Consider the following 12,562-nt stretch of genomic DNA (forward strand, 5'->3'; position numbering starts at 1 on the left):
AGCTCTGCAGCCAATAGAAAATCAATGTGTCTCTGGCTGACTTTGACCTTGTTTGGAAGCCCAGGAGGAAAAAAAAATCTGTGGGATCAGTTGATGGGTGGACCCTGGGCAAATCCGTTAGCCTTCTTTGCCTTGGTTTCCTCATCTATCATGAGTTGGAGAAGGAAATGGCAAACCACTTTAGTATCTTTGCCAATAAACCTCACATAGGGTCACAGAAAGTTAGACACAACTTGAACGACTCAGCAACAAAAAGTCATCTCCCAATATGAGGGGGTTCAGAATTTGAAGTAGTTTTACCAACCCAAATGCTCTGATCTTGGGCAAGCCTTTCAAGGGGTTCTTGGGGCCCCCCTTTTTCATGGGAAGCAACAATTGTATAGCATTAGGATGCTTGGAGTCATGAGAGACTTGCATTTCTGACATTTGGTCTGTCACCTAACATCGCTAATCCTCAGTTTCCCCATATGTAAAATTGGGTGATGATCTCTATAGTACCTACTGTACAGGGCTTTTATGAAATTCCATGATGCAGGTGTTGTGAGGCTTAGTAGTATTTGTAGGGAGATCAGAGAGAGAAACAAAGTGCCTTCTACTTTAATCAAGTTTCCCCTTACATTAAACCTAAATCTGCTTCCCTAAAGCTTCCACGAATAGCTCCAAAGCCTGTACTCTGGGACCAAGCAGAGCAATCTGAAGGCATGGGCTATTTCGTTTTATGGTTGAATGTACAGTACCTAGTAGAGTGCCTTGTAGCTAGTTTTTATTTTTTCAATTGTGTCTGACTCTAGATGGACCCATTTGGGGTTTTCTTGGCAGAGATACTGGACTGGTTTGCCCTTTCCTTCTCCAGCCCATTTTACAAATGATATAACTGAGGCAAACAGGGTTAAGTAACTTTAAGTGTCTGAGGCTGGACTTGAACTCAGGAAGATGAATCTTCCTGACTTCAGGCCAGGTACTCTATGCACTATGGAGCCACCTAGCTGCCAGGACTTGTAGCTAGTAGACACTTAATTCACACTTTTCACAGTGCATAGCATTGAATTGGAGTCTAGCCCTCCCTTCTGTTTGATGGTCCTCCAAATACTTGAATCATGCAACCAGTGCTCCTGCATATCTTCCCTTCTTCTCCTCTGTAAAAAAAAATTAGGGTTAGGGTTAGTGACGGAATTAGGGTTAGGGTTAGTGGCAGAATTAGGGTTAGGGTTAGGGTTAGTGGCGGAATTAGGGTTAGGGTTAGTGGCAGAATTAGGGTTAGGAGATTGGAGTAGATTACCTCTAAAGCACTTTCTAGTTCTGACATTCTCATGACAGACCCCACTCTATGAAATGAAAATCTCCTTTGAGGGCTTACAATTAGGAAGAGTGTATCTGACCTTATTATTAATGACCTGTGGTCCTGCCACTAGGTAGCGACATAGTGCAGAATGCTGTGCCTGAAGTGAGCAAGATCTGAGTTTAAATACCACCTCAGATACTTGCTATCTGTGTGACCCTGGGCAAGTCACTTAACCTATTTTTGCCTTAATCCACTGCAGAAGGAAATGGAAAATTACTAATTTTTGCAAAGAATATACCATATGGCGTTATGAAGAATCAGACACAACTACAATGACTAAACAAGAACCTGATTGATGTAGGGGGTTGATCAGAAGTTACCTTTCCAATTTGCTAAGGTCACAGAGACAAGGTGAAGTCTGTGACTTTGAATATATCTCCCATGTCCATTTTAGTTGTTCTCAAGTCAGTGTTGATTAATTGGTATTGAACGAATTGGTTCTTACTGTTGTTGAAAGAGCCTTCACTTTGTACCAGGCCTGTATAAAGGGGAGTTAATCTCAAAGTTGGTCCTTTTCAGTGATTTTACTTACCTGTAGCCCCCAGGAACTGCTAACGGCTGCCTTGGGACATAGGTACATTGGAAATGAACATGTTCTCACCCATATGGCAGGAGAACACAGGTCCTGGCCTCCAATCTCATGAGCCCAGTCTTGGAGAGGCAGCTATGGGAGAACCCAGACCCCTAGACAGAGGAAGGAGGATTTCCAATGCAGTGCCAACTTCAGGGCTCTCTTCCTATCAGTCCTAAATTGAAGAGTTCCAAAACCCAGTTCTCGTGGAGAGGAGATGATTGCATGTGTGATGAATGGAGGAGGATGAAGGAACTAAAGTCACAAGGTGGGAGAGACCTCAACTTTGCCAGGCATTGTTAATATGATTTATCTGAATGGTGCAAGTCTGATGTGAAGGGCTTTCTAGCAACCCCAAGTTCCTTTTCCTTCTACATAGATCAAAAGGCTAGAGAATGTTATATGTCTCTTATGTGTGAGTGGGATTCACTGGAATGTAGTATAGTAAGTGCATTTACCTTCTAGGGGAATGGAAGCCCTCAGTATAGTACTGAAAGGGCAGCTAGGTGGCGCCATAGTGTACAGAGTGCAGGGCCTGGAGTCATGAAGGCTCGTCTTCAGGAGTTCAAATCCGACACTAATTGCATGACCCTGGGCAAGTCACTTAACCCTGTTTGCCTCAGTTTCTTCATCTGTAAAATGAGCTGGAGAAGTAAATGGCAAACCTCTCCGGTATCCTTGCCAAGAAAACCCCAAATGGGGTCATGAGAGCTGGACTGAATGACTGAACAACATATTACTCTAAGGCTGAATATTTCTTGGGGTCTCTGGGGTAAAAGTGTGACTCACTAGAATGATTGGTTTGTGTATGTATGTGGGGAGGGGGAGAATTACCTACTTAGTATTCTCAGGTTTATTTGCTTTTCGAGGGCTCTTCTGGCCATAGAGTGATGCTACAAGCCCAGGAGACTATATAGGGCCCTTAAGGAAGGTGGGACTCACCAGAGATGGGGGAGAAACCCATTATTTATGGGCTACTCTGAATCGTTTATTCATTTTCTGCATTTATTGTGGAGGCAGAATAAAAGTTGGTCTGAATCCACTATACTCCTTGGTACTGATTTATATAGGATCTGGAGACCCTTTTCATCCATATCTGTCAAGACCTGGACATGAGTTATATTCAAGCTATATTATGAGATTTTCCAAAGGCAACTCTGAGCGGGGGTAAAATGAGCCAAGGAGATAATAATTAAAGTAGGGAAAGGAATTCCCAAGGTTGGACCCAGTTTGTAGAAGTCCAAAGCCTAGAAAAAGGGTCCATGAATTAGACTTCCTCCTCAGTTCTCGCACCTCTGTACCTTCTTACCCCTAAGATCCCTCTGAATGGAGTGAGGGCCCTCAGGTCTCCAAGCATCTCTTCATTTCCTCTGGGGGTACTCTGCTTTGGCCTTCTTCATCATCCCTCTCCCCATCCCCCACCTTTCCTTCCCTTACCCCCACCTCCTTCCAGCTTCCTTTTATGTCTTGGCTTCCTCTTCAGATTGTAAGCTCCTGGGGGGCAGGGACTAGCTTTCTTTTTTTCATATCTTTATCTCCAGCACTTAGCACAGTTCCTGAAACATAGCGCTTAATAATTGTTTATTAACTGCCAACCTCCACAGAAACAAAGTGACCTTGGGAGATAAGTAGGAGAAGCTTTGGGGTATGGGTGGGCTAGCTAAGGGAAGACAGAGCCCCTGCCTCCACCTGGGGTGGGCCTGTGGGATGTGCCAGGAATGGAGTAGACTCATTTCTGAGTACAACAGTGGCAATCCTTGTTGGCAGGAAAATCTAGGCCTGGAGGGCAATTGGGCATCTGAGTCAAGCAGGAAACATTGATGTAATCATGTGAATCAGAGGCTTCTGGCTCAGGAAGACACAAGTGATAGGTGCACATGTATTCATTCTTCATAGGGACCGGTCCCTGGAGCTGGGCAGTCTTAGAAACCTGAGAACAACAAAAGAACCATCACATGGACTGAGGGAGGCAGTAGAGGGCAATAGAGCACATGGCATATAAACTGTGAATTTTTCACCATTTTAAGACATCTTTTGCAAGATGACTTTTCCCATCCCACAACTCGTACTTTCTCCTCTAGAGTTACTTTCCTTCTATTCTGTATTAATATTTTATAAAACAAGATAGATAAATACAATATGTTATATATGTGTGCGTTTTGTGTGTGTGTGTGTGTGTGTGTGTGTGTGTGTGTGTGTGTGTATGCTCTCTCCCCATTGGAACACAAACTCCTTAAGAGAAGGAACTCTAGGGGAGGCCAGGTGGTGCAGTGAGTAAGACCGCCAGCCCCAGAGTCAGGAGACCTGGGATCAGTTCCAGCCTCAGATACTCGGCAGCCACACAAAAATAACTGGCCGTGTTACCTTGAGCAAGTTACTTAACCCCAATTGCTTTAAAAAAAGAGAGAGAGAAGGAACATCTTTTTGCTTTTTTTATTTTTGGGGAGGGGCACAATATTTTCCATACTTAGCCCAACACATAGTAAGAGCTTAATAAAGTCTTGTTGATAATTTGATTGATTCCAGAAAATGAGGAACCTTCTCTGACTTCTCTGCTCAGTGATGTCCTGGGGATTTCCAAAGCCTGCTTTAGGGAAGGTAATCCTATCCTGGGAATCCAGAAAACATATAAACCCAATCAGGAAGAAGATTGCCTTAAAAGGAGTTGGGTTTCTAAAATTACCAGACAAGAGATTGCTAGAAATCAGAGGCAAAGAAAGTGTTATCCCTCCAGGGTTGTACGATGTGACACATGATTCAAATATCTACCTTCTTGGCAAGTAATTAGGAAATTGGGCTGAGTCAGGCCCTGCCTTTCCTATGATATGGTATAGTGCATTAGGAAATTTGCTATTGAGGTATTCATTCCTGGAAAAGGCTAAATGACAGCTTGAGGGGGCTTCAGAGACCCCAGTAGATTCTAGCTTCTAAGGTGCTAAAGTAACTGATTCTCCCTCCCATCTGGCTGAATTTGTCTTAATGACTTCCTGTATTATTTTCACATCACAAATTACACACTGAATTTGAGGGAACACATACTCATAGCTTTGACTTAGTTGGGTGTTGCTTACTTTGGGCAGTAGTTGCCTCAGAGATAATACTGCTAGCAATCACTTTGGTTTGGGGCATTTCTTTGCTTCCTGGAAGGATTCTTCACACTAATTAGGAAGCTCACTAGCACATTTCGAATATATCCCACTTATTAAAAAGAGGATTTATATTGTTGGTACAGTGTGAGTCAGGAGATTCCCTAAAAAGATGAATCACCTTAAGAAAATCACTTTACTTTTCAGTTTCCTAATTTGTATGCCTGGCAGTGTGCTCATACTAAGAAAATAATCAAAAGAGAATGCTGTGAAATTATATTGACCAAGCTTGACCCTAAAGTAGATATGCAGATGTACCTCTCCCCCTTCTTTGCAGAGATGGGGGTGGGGAGGGACCATAGATGTCAAATATAATATCAAAATTTGTGACATGTTGGTTAGTTTTCCTGAACTATTTTATTCTCTTGTATTATTTCTTGATAGAAGCAGGAGTATGCAGGAACCAGCTTGTTCTGGATCATGAGAGCTGGTTGTTAAATTTTTGGTATAAGCATTTATACCTCAGAAATTGGCAAATGCTACAAATCAGGGATTTTTGTTTTGTTGACTGTCTATACTTAAGAAAGTGATGGAGAAAATGTTGATAAGGTAGATTTAACTACCTGTACATTTTTCACGCCAGAGAGCCAGTTGTTAAATATTTAAACTTGGTTACATGGGATGGCTCTTTGGGAAAGGTCAGGGGAGAGAAATGTTGGGAAATATGGGCAATAGCAAAACAACAGATGTCAATAGAGTTTTAGAAAGGAAAAGGAGCCCATGGGCCATAAGGAAAATCAGGCAACATCTCCTTGTTATCAAGTTGAATTTGTGCCTGGTTTTCAAGGGATCTCTCTGTTGGTTGCAGGCAGACAGGGTAAGAAAGAGAAAAGGAGGGAGGCTGGCTCATCCCCAGGCAGGTGTGATGTCCTGATTGAGAAGCACCCACCCCACCTGAGACTACTGGGTGGAGAAACTGACCAGAGGCCAAAAGCGAGTCCACCAGGGATGGGAGAAGCAGCGGCTACAACTCTTAGAGGTTGGGAAGGTGATTCAGATGCAGGGCTTCACAACTTCTGTTAACAAGGTAACAGGGTAGAGAGGCATGAGCACTGAGCTAGGACCCAGGAGACCCCAGTTCAGACTCTTTCTGCCATCCCCTTTCCAGGTGATTTTGGGCAAGTCTCTTCCTGGGTCTTAATTTCTTCTTCTGTAAAATAAGGAGGTCGATCCATCAGGACCTTTCCAGCCCAAAGATTCTATCAGTCTAAGAGATTATGGGAATGTTGGCTTAGAGCTGGGAGAGACTTTAGAGGTCATATAGTCTAATCCCCTTATTTTACAGAGTAGGAAACTGAGGTACAAAGACATGAAGTGATGGAGACCACACTGGTAATAAGCGGTAGAGCCTGGCTTTGCATCCAGAGCCGTGGCACTAAGGAAGTCAGCAGATGTATGCAAATGAAGACCAATCTGTTTCTGTTCATGCTTTCAGTTCCTGGACAGCTCTCAGTGGGGTCTGCCTCACATGGAAATGGAATAAACAGGTGCCCAGTAAGTGAGGTGATCTGAAGGGCCAGCCCCGGGAATTCCCCTGCTCAAAAATGATCTCCTCCACTGGCCTGTGACAAAGGCAGCCTTTGTGTAAGGAGACATCCTCTTTAAAAATGCAAATTACTCCTGGGCCCATAAACACTTCAGGTTATCAGTCATTCACACTTCAATTTGTTATTATTCAGTCCTATCCCACTTTTCATGCCCTGATTTTGGGGTCTTCTTGGCAGAGATACTGGAGTGGTGTGCTATTTCCTTCTCCAGCTCATTTTACAGGTGAGGAAACTGAGGCAAACAGGGTAAAGTGATTTGTCCAGGGTCACACAGCTAGTTTCTAAGGTCAAATTTGAACTCAGATCTTCCTAACTCTAGTCCCTGGGAGTACTCTGTCCACTTCACCACTTAGCTGCCCCCACACTTTAATAAGTCAGTTTAATTATGGCTCTCTGAGGTTCTAATATTAAGGTAGCATATGTTTTAATGTCCCAGGGACCACTTAGGGAAAGGTGGATTACAGAGGGCCCCCACATAACAGGTCTTTGGGAGGCCTGAAGGGCAGTGGTATTGGGATAAAGTAGGGGTAGGGATAGAGATGAAGCGTGGTAGAAGAATGGAGATGGGAAGTGTTTGAAGACAAAATTCCACCTAGTCATTTTGCCAGAGGCACCCTGTACATGAGCTCAAGGCAAAGGCAAATTTGGCCACCCACTCAAGGCAGGATCATTCTGGAAGACCATCCATCTGGATGCCAGTGGGAAGGGGGAAAGACTCACTTCAGACTCTTCTTTAGCTAGTGTGACTATTTGACAGTAGGAATAGGCAAACTCCGGCCCTGGTAGATCACCAGTGGGGACAGATTCTACTTTTAACTTGACATCCTCTAGTCAGTCTGTGGGTTCATTGGGTAAGTAGATCCAGAACCATAAAGTATTTCAGACCATCTCATCCAAGCCTCTCTCATTCTGCAAAGAATCCTAATGCCCATGGAGGTGGAGACTTGCCCAAGGTCACGTAAGTAATAGTCATCATAAGTGGGATTTGAACCCATGTCATTTGCCTGCAGATCTGTAGGCATACTCTTCCACTAGGAAGTTGCTAGGCTATTGAATATTGTTTTTAAGTTGCTTCAGTCATGTCTGACTCTTCATGACCCTATTTGGGTTTTCTTGGCAGAGATACTCGAATGGTTTACCATTTCCTTCTCCAGATAATTTTACAGATGAGGAAACTGAGGCAAACAAAATTAAGTGATTTGCCCAGGGTCATATTGCTGGTAAGTGTCTGAGGCTAGATTTGAACTCATGTTCTCCTGGCTCTAGGACTGGTGCTCCATTCACTGTGCCATCTTGCTGCCTAGGCTATTGAATACAGTCAAATTAAATGCCCCTTTCCTATTAGTTTTAAAAGATAATCAAGGGATCTTTTTCTACTTCTCAAAAGAAAATAAATTGGATGAGTTTGCTTTTTACTTGGATGTGGCCCTTGATGGTCCCCCCCCCCCGAATTAATGATGCTTAACATAAAGTAAGAGTCTCCATCCCATATTAGATAAATACCAAAAGAAAAAAGAAGCTAGGTGATACAGTTGATAGAGTCAGGAAAAACTGTGTTCAAATTTGGCCCCAGAAAGTTAGAAGCCTTGTGATCCTGGGTAAGTCACTTTACCTCTAGCCTTCCTTAGTTTCCTTGTCTGTAAAATGGGGGTAATAATACCACCTGACTCCCAGGATTGCTATGAGGACCAAAGGAAATAATACTTGAAGCCTCAGTTGGTCAGAAAGTGCACTGGTCTAGGTAGTCATCAAGAGGACCAGGTTTAAATGCCATCTGTGCCATGGATCTAATGTGTCATCTTGGATAAATCACTTCTCTGGGCCTCAGTTTTCTCATCTGGAACAGGCGGGTGATCTGTTCCAGATCTGATGACCTATGCCTCCTGGTCTGAGGCTTCCAACAGCAGCTAAGCAGTTTTCTGTAAATCAGGAGAGCTTGGTATCCTGGCAAGGACACTGAGTCTGACATGCTCACTGTCTTCAGGGCTCTAAAGGTATCTTTGATGTTTATGCAGCACTTTACATCTGTCTCATTTTAGAAATGTTTGTTGATTGATTGCCATACAGAGCCAAGGCATCAGACATAGCCGTCCAGGAGAGAAGAAAGAGCCTTGACGTAGAACTCTTGGCCTGAGAGCTGTCTACATGTCTTCTAGATATCCCAAAGGTTACTCCTCTTCTTCTCTGCCTGCTACCAGCTCACCTATGCATTAGAACTGGATGTCCCTTTGACTAGAATTGTTTGCCCCCAGAGGAAACAACCAAAAAGAATGGATAGAAATTGCAGATGGGCAAATTTAGCCTTGACATCAGGAAGAAAAAAACCCTAACAACAAATCCCTGATGATTAATTAGAGTTATTGTTCATTCTTCATTTTTGAAGAGGACCAATGACATCACAGAATGATGTCTTGACTTTTTGTGAATTGGATTCAAGTGAGACAGAGTTGCACAAAGTCATCAGTCTCAGTCTCTCTTCCAAAGTCATCAAAGTCCAGTGGTAGGACAAAGGTCAAGATGACTGGCGATGGCCCAGGATGAAGCAGATGACCTTGGCTTTGATGCCTGACCAAATTCTACAGCTCCTGCTTCTTCCAACTTCATGGTCACTCGAAAAAATTGTTCTCATTCACCTTTCCACCAGGGGACATCTTCACATGCTTGAGGTAGACATTTCCCTAACTCACTGATGGGTTTGAGGCTTAATAGTGACCCTCAAACTTGCTTTCGCCCATCTGCTGAGATAGTTTTACCCGGGTGGGGCCGTTGCACAGGCCACAGCTTCTTGGAGTGAAAAGTGAGAGTTGGGTGGCGGGTGGGCACCAAAGGTGGATGGGCAGTCCTGAAAGGGGTTCTGCAAGCCCTCACACCAGAAGTGCTAGTACTACCTCCCTGAACAGGTGTGATGGGCTGTCTCAGGAGGCGGTAGGTTCCGTCATCTTAGAGATCCTCGTGAAGAGCCTGAACGACCCCTTACGTATCAGAGATGTTAGAGTGGGATTCTTTCCAATATGGTGTAGTCCAGATGGCCACCGAGGTTCCTTCCAATTTGCAAATTTTATGCTTGATAATAATAACTAGCATCTAGATAGCACCTACTACATGTCTTAAGCACTTTACAAATATTAGTATTTTAGCAATTGCCATTTACTAGCCTAAGAAAGGTCTAAGCCTCCATTTTCCGTATATGTAAAAGGGAAAAAACCACCCTCCAACAAAGTTGTTGTGAAGACTGAATGAGGGAAGGGATGCAATGGGTCTCTGTAGGTGCAGGCCATTAGCAGAGGAGGTAAAGTGCTCACCTGGGTAGGAGTAGAAGGTTCTGCAATTCCAGGGCCTCTGGCAGGCATTTGCTCATCTAGAAAAAGGATAGAAGAGAGGAAATGTCTCAATATCATCCTTCCTATTGACTCTGCCTGCCCCTCGCCAGTCCCACCTCCAAACTCTGTGTCTGAAAGGAACTTTAGCAGTTCACAAAGGGATGGAATGGATGAAAGAGTCCCTTAGGGTCTGCGTTGTACACACACACACACACACACACACACACACGTGTGTATATGTACATACATTTATGTATATATAAAAATCTCCACCGATAGACTGTAAGCTCTCTGAGGGCAAGGACTGTTTCATTTTTGCCTTTGTAACTCTAGCACTCAGCACAGTCTGGTAGACACTTAAATCATTAGTGATGGTGATGATGCTACTAACATCTATGTAGTTCTGTTAGGTTCATTCATCACTTTATATTAATCTCATTTTCTAAATTCTTGTCGATTGATTGCCAAACAGAGCCAAGGCACCAAAGATAGAGCTTCAATGGAGTCTTGGGGAAGAAGGACAATAGGCCAAAGCAGGCTTGAGATTGAAACTCCGATCTAAGGGCTATCTACATGACTTTCTAGATGACCCCCAAAGCCATCACTCCTCTTCATTTTCACCTGCTCCCAACTAACCTCAATGTTATGGCAGGGTGTCCTTCTAAGAACCTTAATCAGGGCAGAATGAGTCAGTCTTTGTCCCAGGACACCAAATGTCAGAGGATTGGCAGCCGCTTTCTTCCAGTATAGAAATAACTCATCTTAGCCCCTGGTCAGAAAGGGGGTACTGGACCTGCAATTTCATGCCTATGCATGACTTCTGGAGGAGGAAAGACCTTATAACATTGCAGGCTGGCACTTTCTTTGTAGTCTTAGAGAATTGCCTAGTTCACTGAGGGTCATTTGCCCAGGATCACACCTCTAGGATGTGTCTGAGGTAGGATCAGAACCCAGATCTTCCTGGTTCAGACACTGGCTCTCTCTCTATCTGCTATAAGAAACTACTTTTTAGCACTTAATTAGCAAGAAAACTTAATTCAAATACGCAATTATCATTTTTATTCGGGAAAGGGATTGGGGTGAGAGGAGAAATTGTGATAGTGTAGTGATAAGAAAACATATACAAGAGGGTCATTGAAGCATCTTTTTAAAGTGCAGGATTGTTTCAAGGATCAAATGAGATATTTGTATATAGCAAACCGTAAAGCACCATATCAATGTTATCAGCTATCAGCTATCAATCTATTATTGTTATTTTATTATTATATTATTAATTATTATTTTAACATGTAATTCTCTTTTTCTGTTCTACTCTGTATATGGAAATGCTTTCTCTGTCTCTTTCTGTCTGTGTCTCTTTATTTATAAGTCATTTAAAATTAAATAGAGTAAAATACTATAAAAAATGGGAAGTTCCCAGAATTTCTTCCCTGCTTTCCTTAAGGATGATCCCAGGTGAGTTCATCACTTGTCCATCCCTCTCTCCTCCCCTCAAAGGCACCCTTAGCAGTGCCCATAGGGTCTGTTTTTCTATGATCTTTCCCCTCCCTTCCTGACCAAATTTCGCTCTATTTTTCCAGGGCATTAAAATTGTCCTTCCATCCCTTCTCACCATTCTGGCTGGGTCTTTGAGCTTGTCGTGGGCAGGCACTGTAGATATTGTGTTGAGAACGGAATCTATTCGAGACAGGTCGGTAGAGGCGCCTCTGATGGGAGCGGTGCAGTTGGGAATGAGCTCTCTGGGAGGCCTCCAGAGCACTCATCCTCAGAGTCAATCTGCTGATCCTCCTGGAAAGAGCTTCTCAGGAAGAAAGATCACAAGGTCATAGATCTAGAGCTGAAAGGTATCCCAGTCCCTTGGACTAAGCTGGACATCTAGTCCAACCCCTTCATTTTACAAAGGAGGAAAATGAGGCCCAGGGAGGTTAAGTGATTTGTTCATGGTCAAAAATATCTCAAGTATCAGAACCAAGGTTTGGACCCAGTTTCTGGAGGAGAAAGAGGAAAAGAGATCAATAGTTTTAGACATTCCTTTCTTAGAAGGATCTTAACCAATCGGCCTCATTCCAGGTAAATGGATGGCAGGCCTTAATAATGTAGGTAGATATCTAAGAGTTGATGATGCCAATCTTTTCTCCCATAGTCTTCCAAGGACTCTAAAGGAATAGGGATAATCAGAAATGAAATCAATCTTAGATTCTCCAAATTCCTTCCTGCTTTGGTCCTTGCTCTATGCATCTGGTCAGAGCTGTACAAGGTGGAGCTATGTGTGGGTAGGGGATGGTTGCTGTATGTTGAATTCCTACCCACACTTTAGAATAGAGGTTCTTCACCTACCCAGAAAAACTGAGTATCATGTTTCAGGGGAAAATATGGTCATTCAGTGGAATATAGGACTTTCAAGCATTCTTGCTGAAAAAACCAGAGTTGAATAGAAAATTTGACATTCAAATACAAGAAGCAAGAGAAGCATGAGAAGGTAAACACGGAAAAGAAATCATAAGGAACTTATCAAAGTTGAACTATTAACATTCCTACATGGAAAAACAATAGTTGTAACTTATGAAACTTTTCTCAGTAGTTGAAGGGAATAGAAATATATATATATATATATATATATATATATATATATATAT

The 12,562-nt window shown here is 43.0% G+C and overlaps 1 protein-coding gene across 1 annotated transcript in view; it reads right to left on the minus strand.

The window, feature by feature from the left end:
* Positions 1-3,488: 3,488 nt before the first annotated feature.
* Positions 3,489-12,562, minus strand: part of FCMR (Fc mu receptor) — a 20,658-nt gene continuing 11,584 nt past the window's right edge. Inside the window, exons 5-7 of the mRNA XM_069074731.1 lie at positions 11,539-11,724; positions 9,909-9,964; positions 3,489-3,843 (exon numbers count right to left, since the gene is read on the minus strand). Of these exons, the coding sequence (XP_068930832.1) occupies positions 3,643-3,843; positions 9,909-9,964; positions 11,539-11,724 (443 nt within the window). The 3' untranslated portion in view covers positions 3,489-3,642. The remainder of the gene's footprint in view (positions 3,844-9,908; positions 9,965-11,538; positions 11,725-12,562) is intronic.

Source organism: Petaurus breviceps, unplaced genomic scaffold (assembly GCF_028583685.1).
Source record: "Petaurus breviceps papuanus isolate PSGF00001 unplaced genomic scaffold, PetGlider_PUasm1.0 90895, whole genome shotgun sequence".
Taxonomy (NCBI): Eukaryota; Metazoa; Chordata; class Mammalia; order Diprotodontia; family Petauridae; genus Petaurus; species Petaurus breviceps.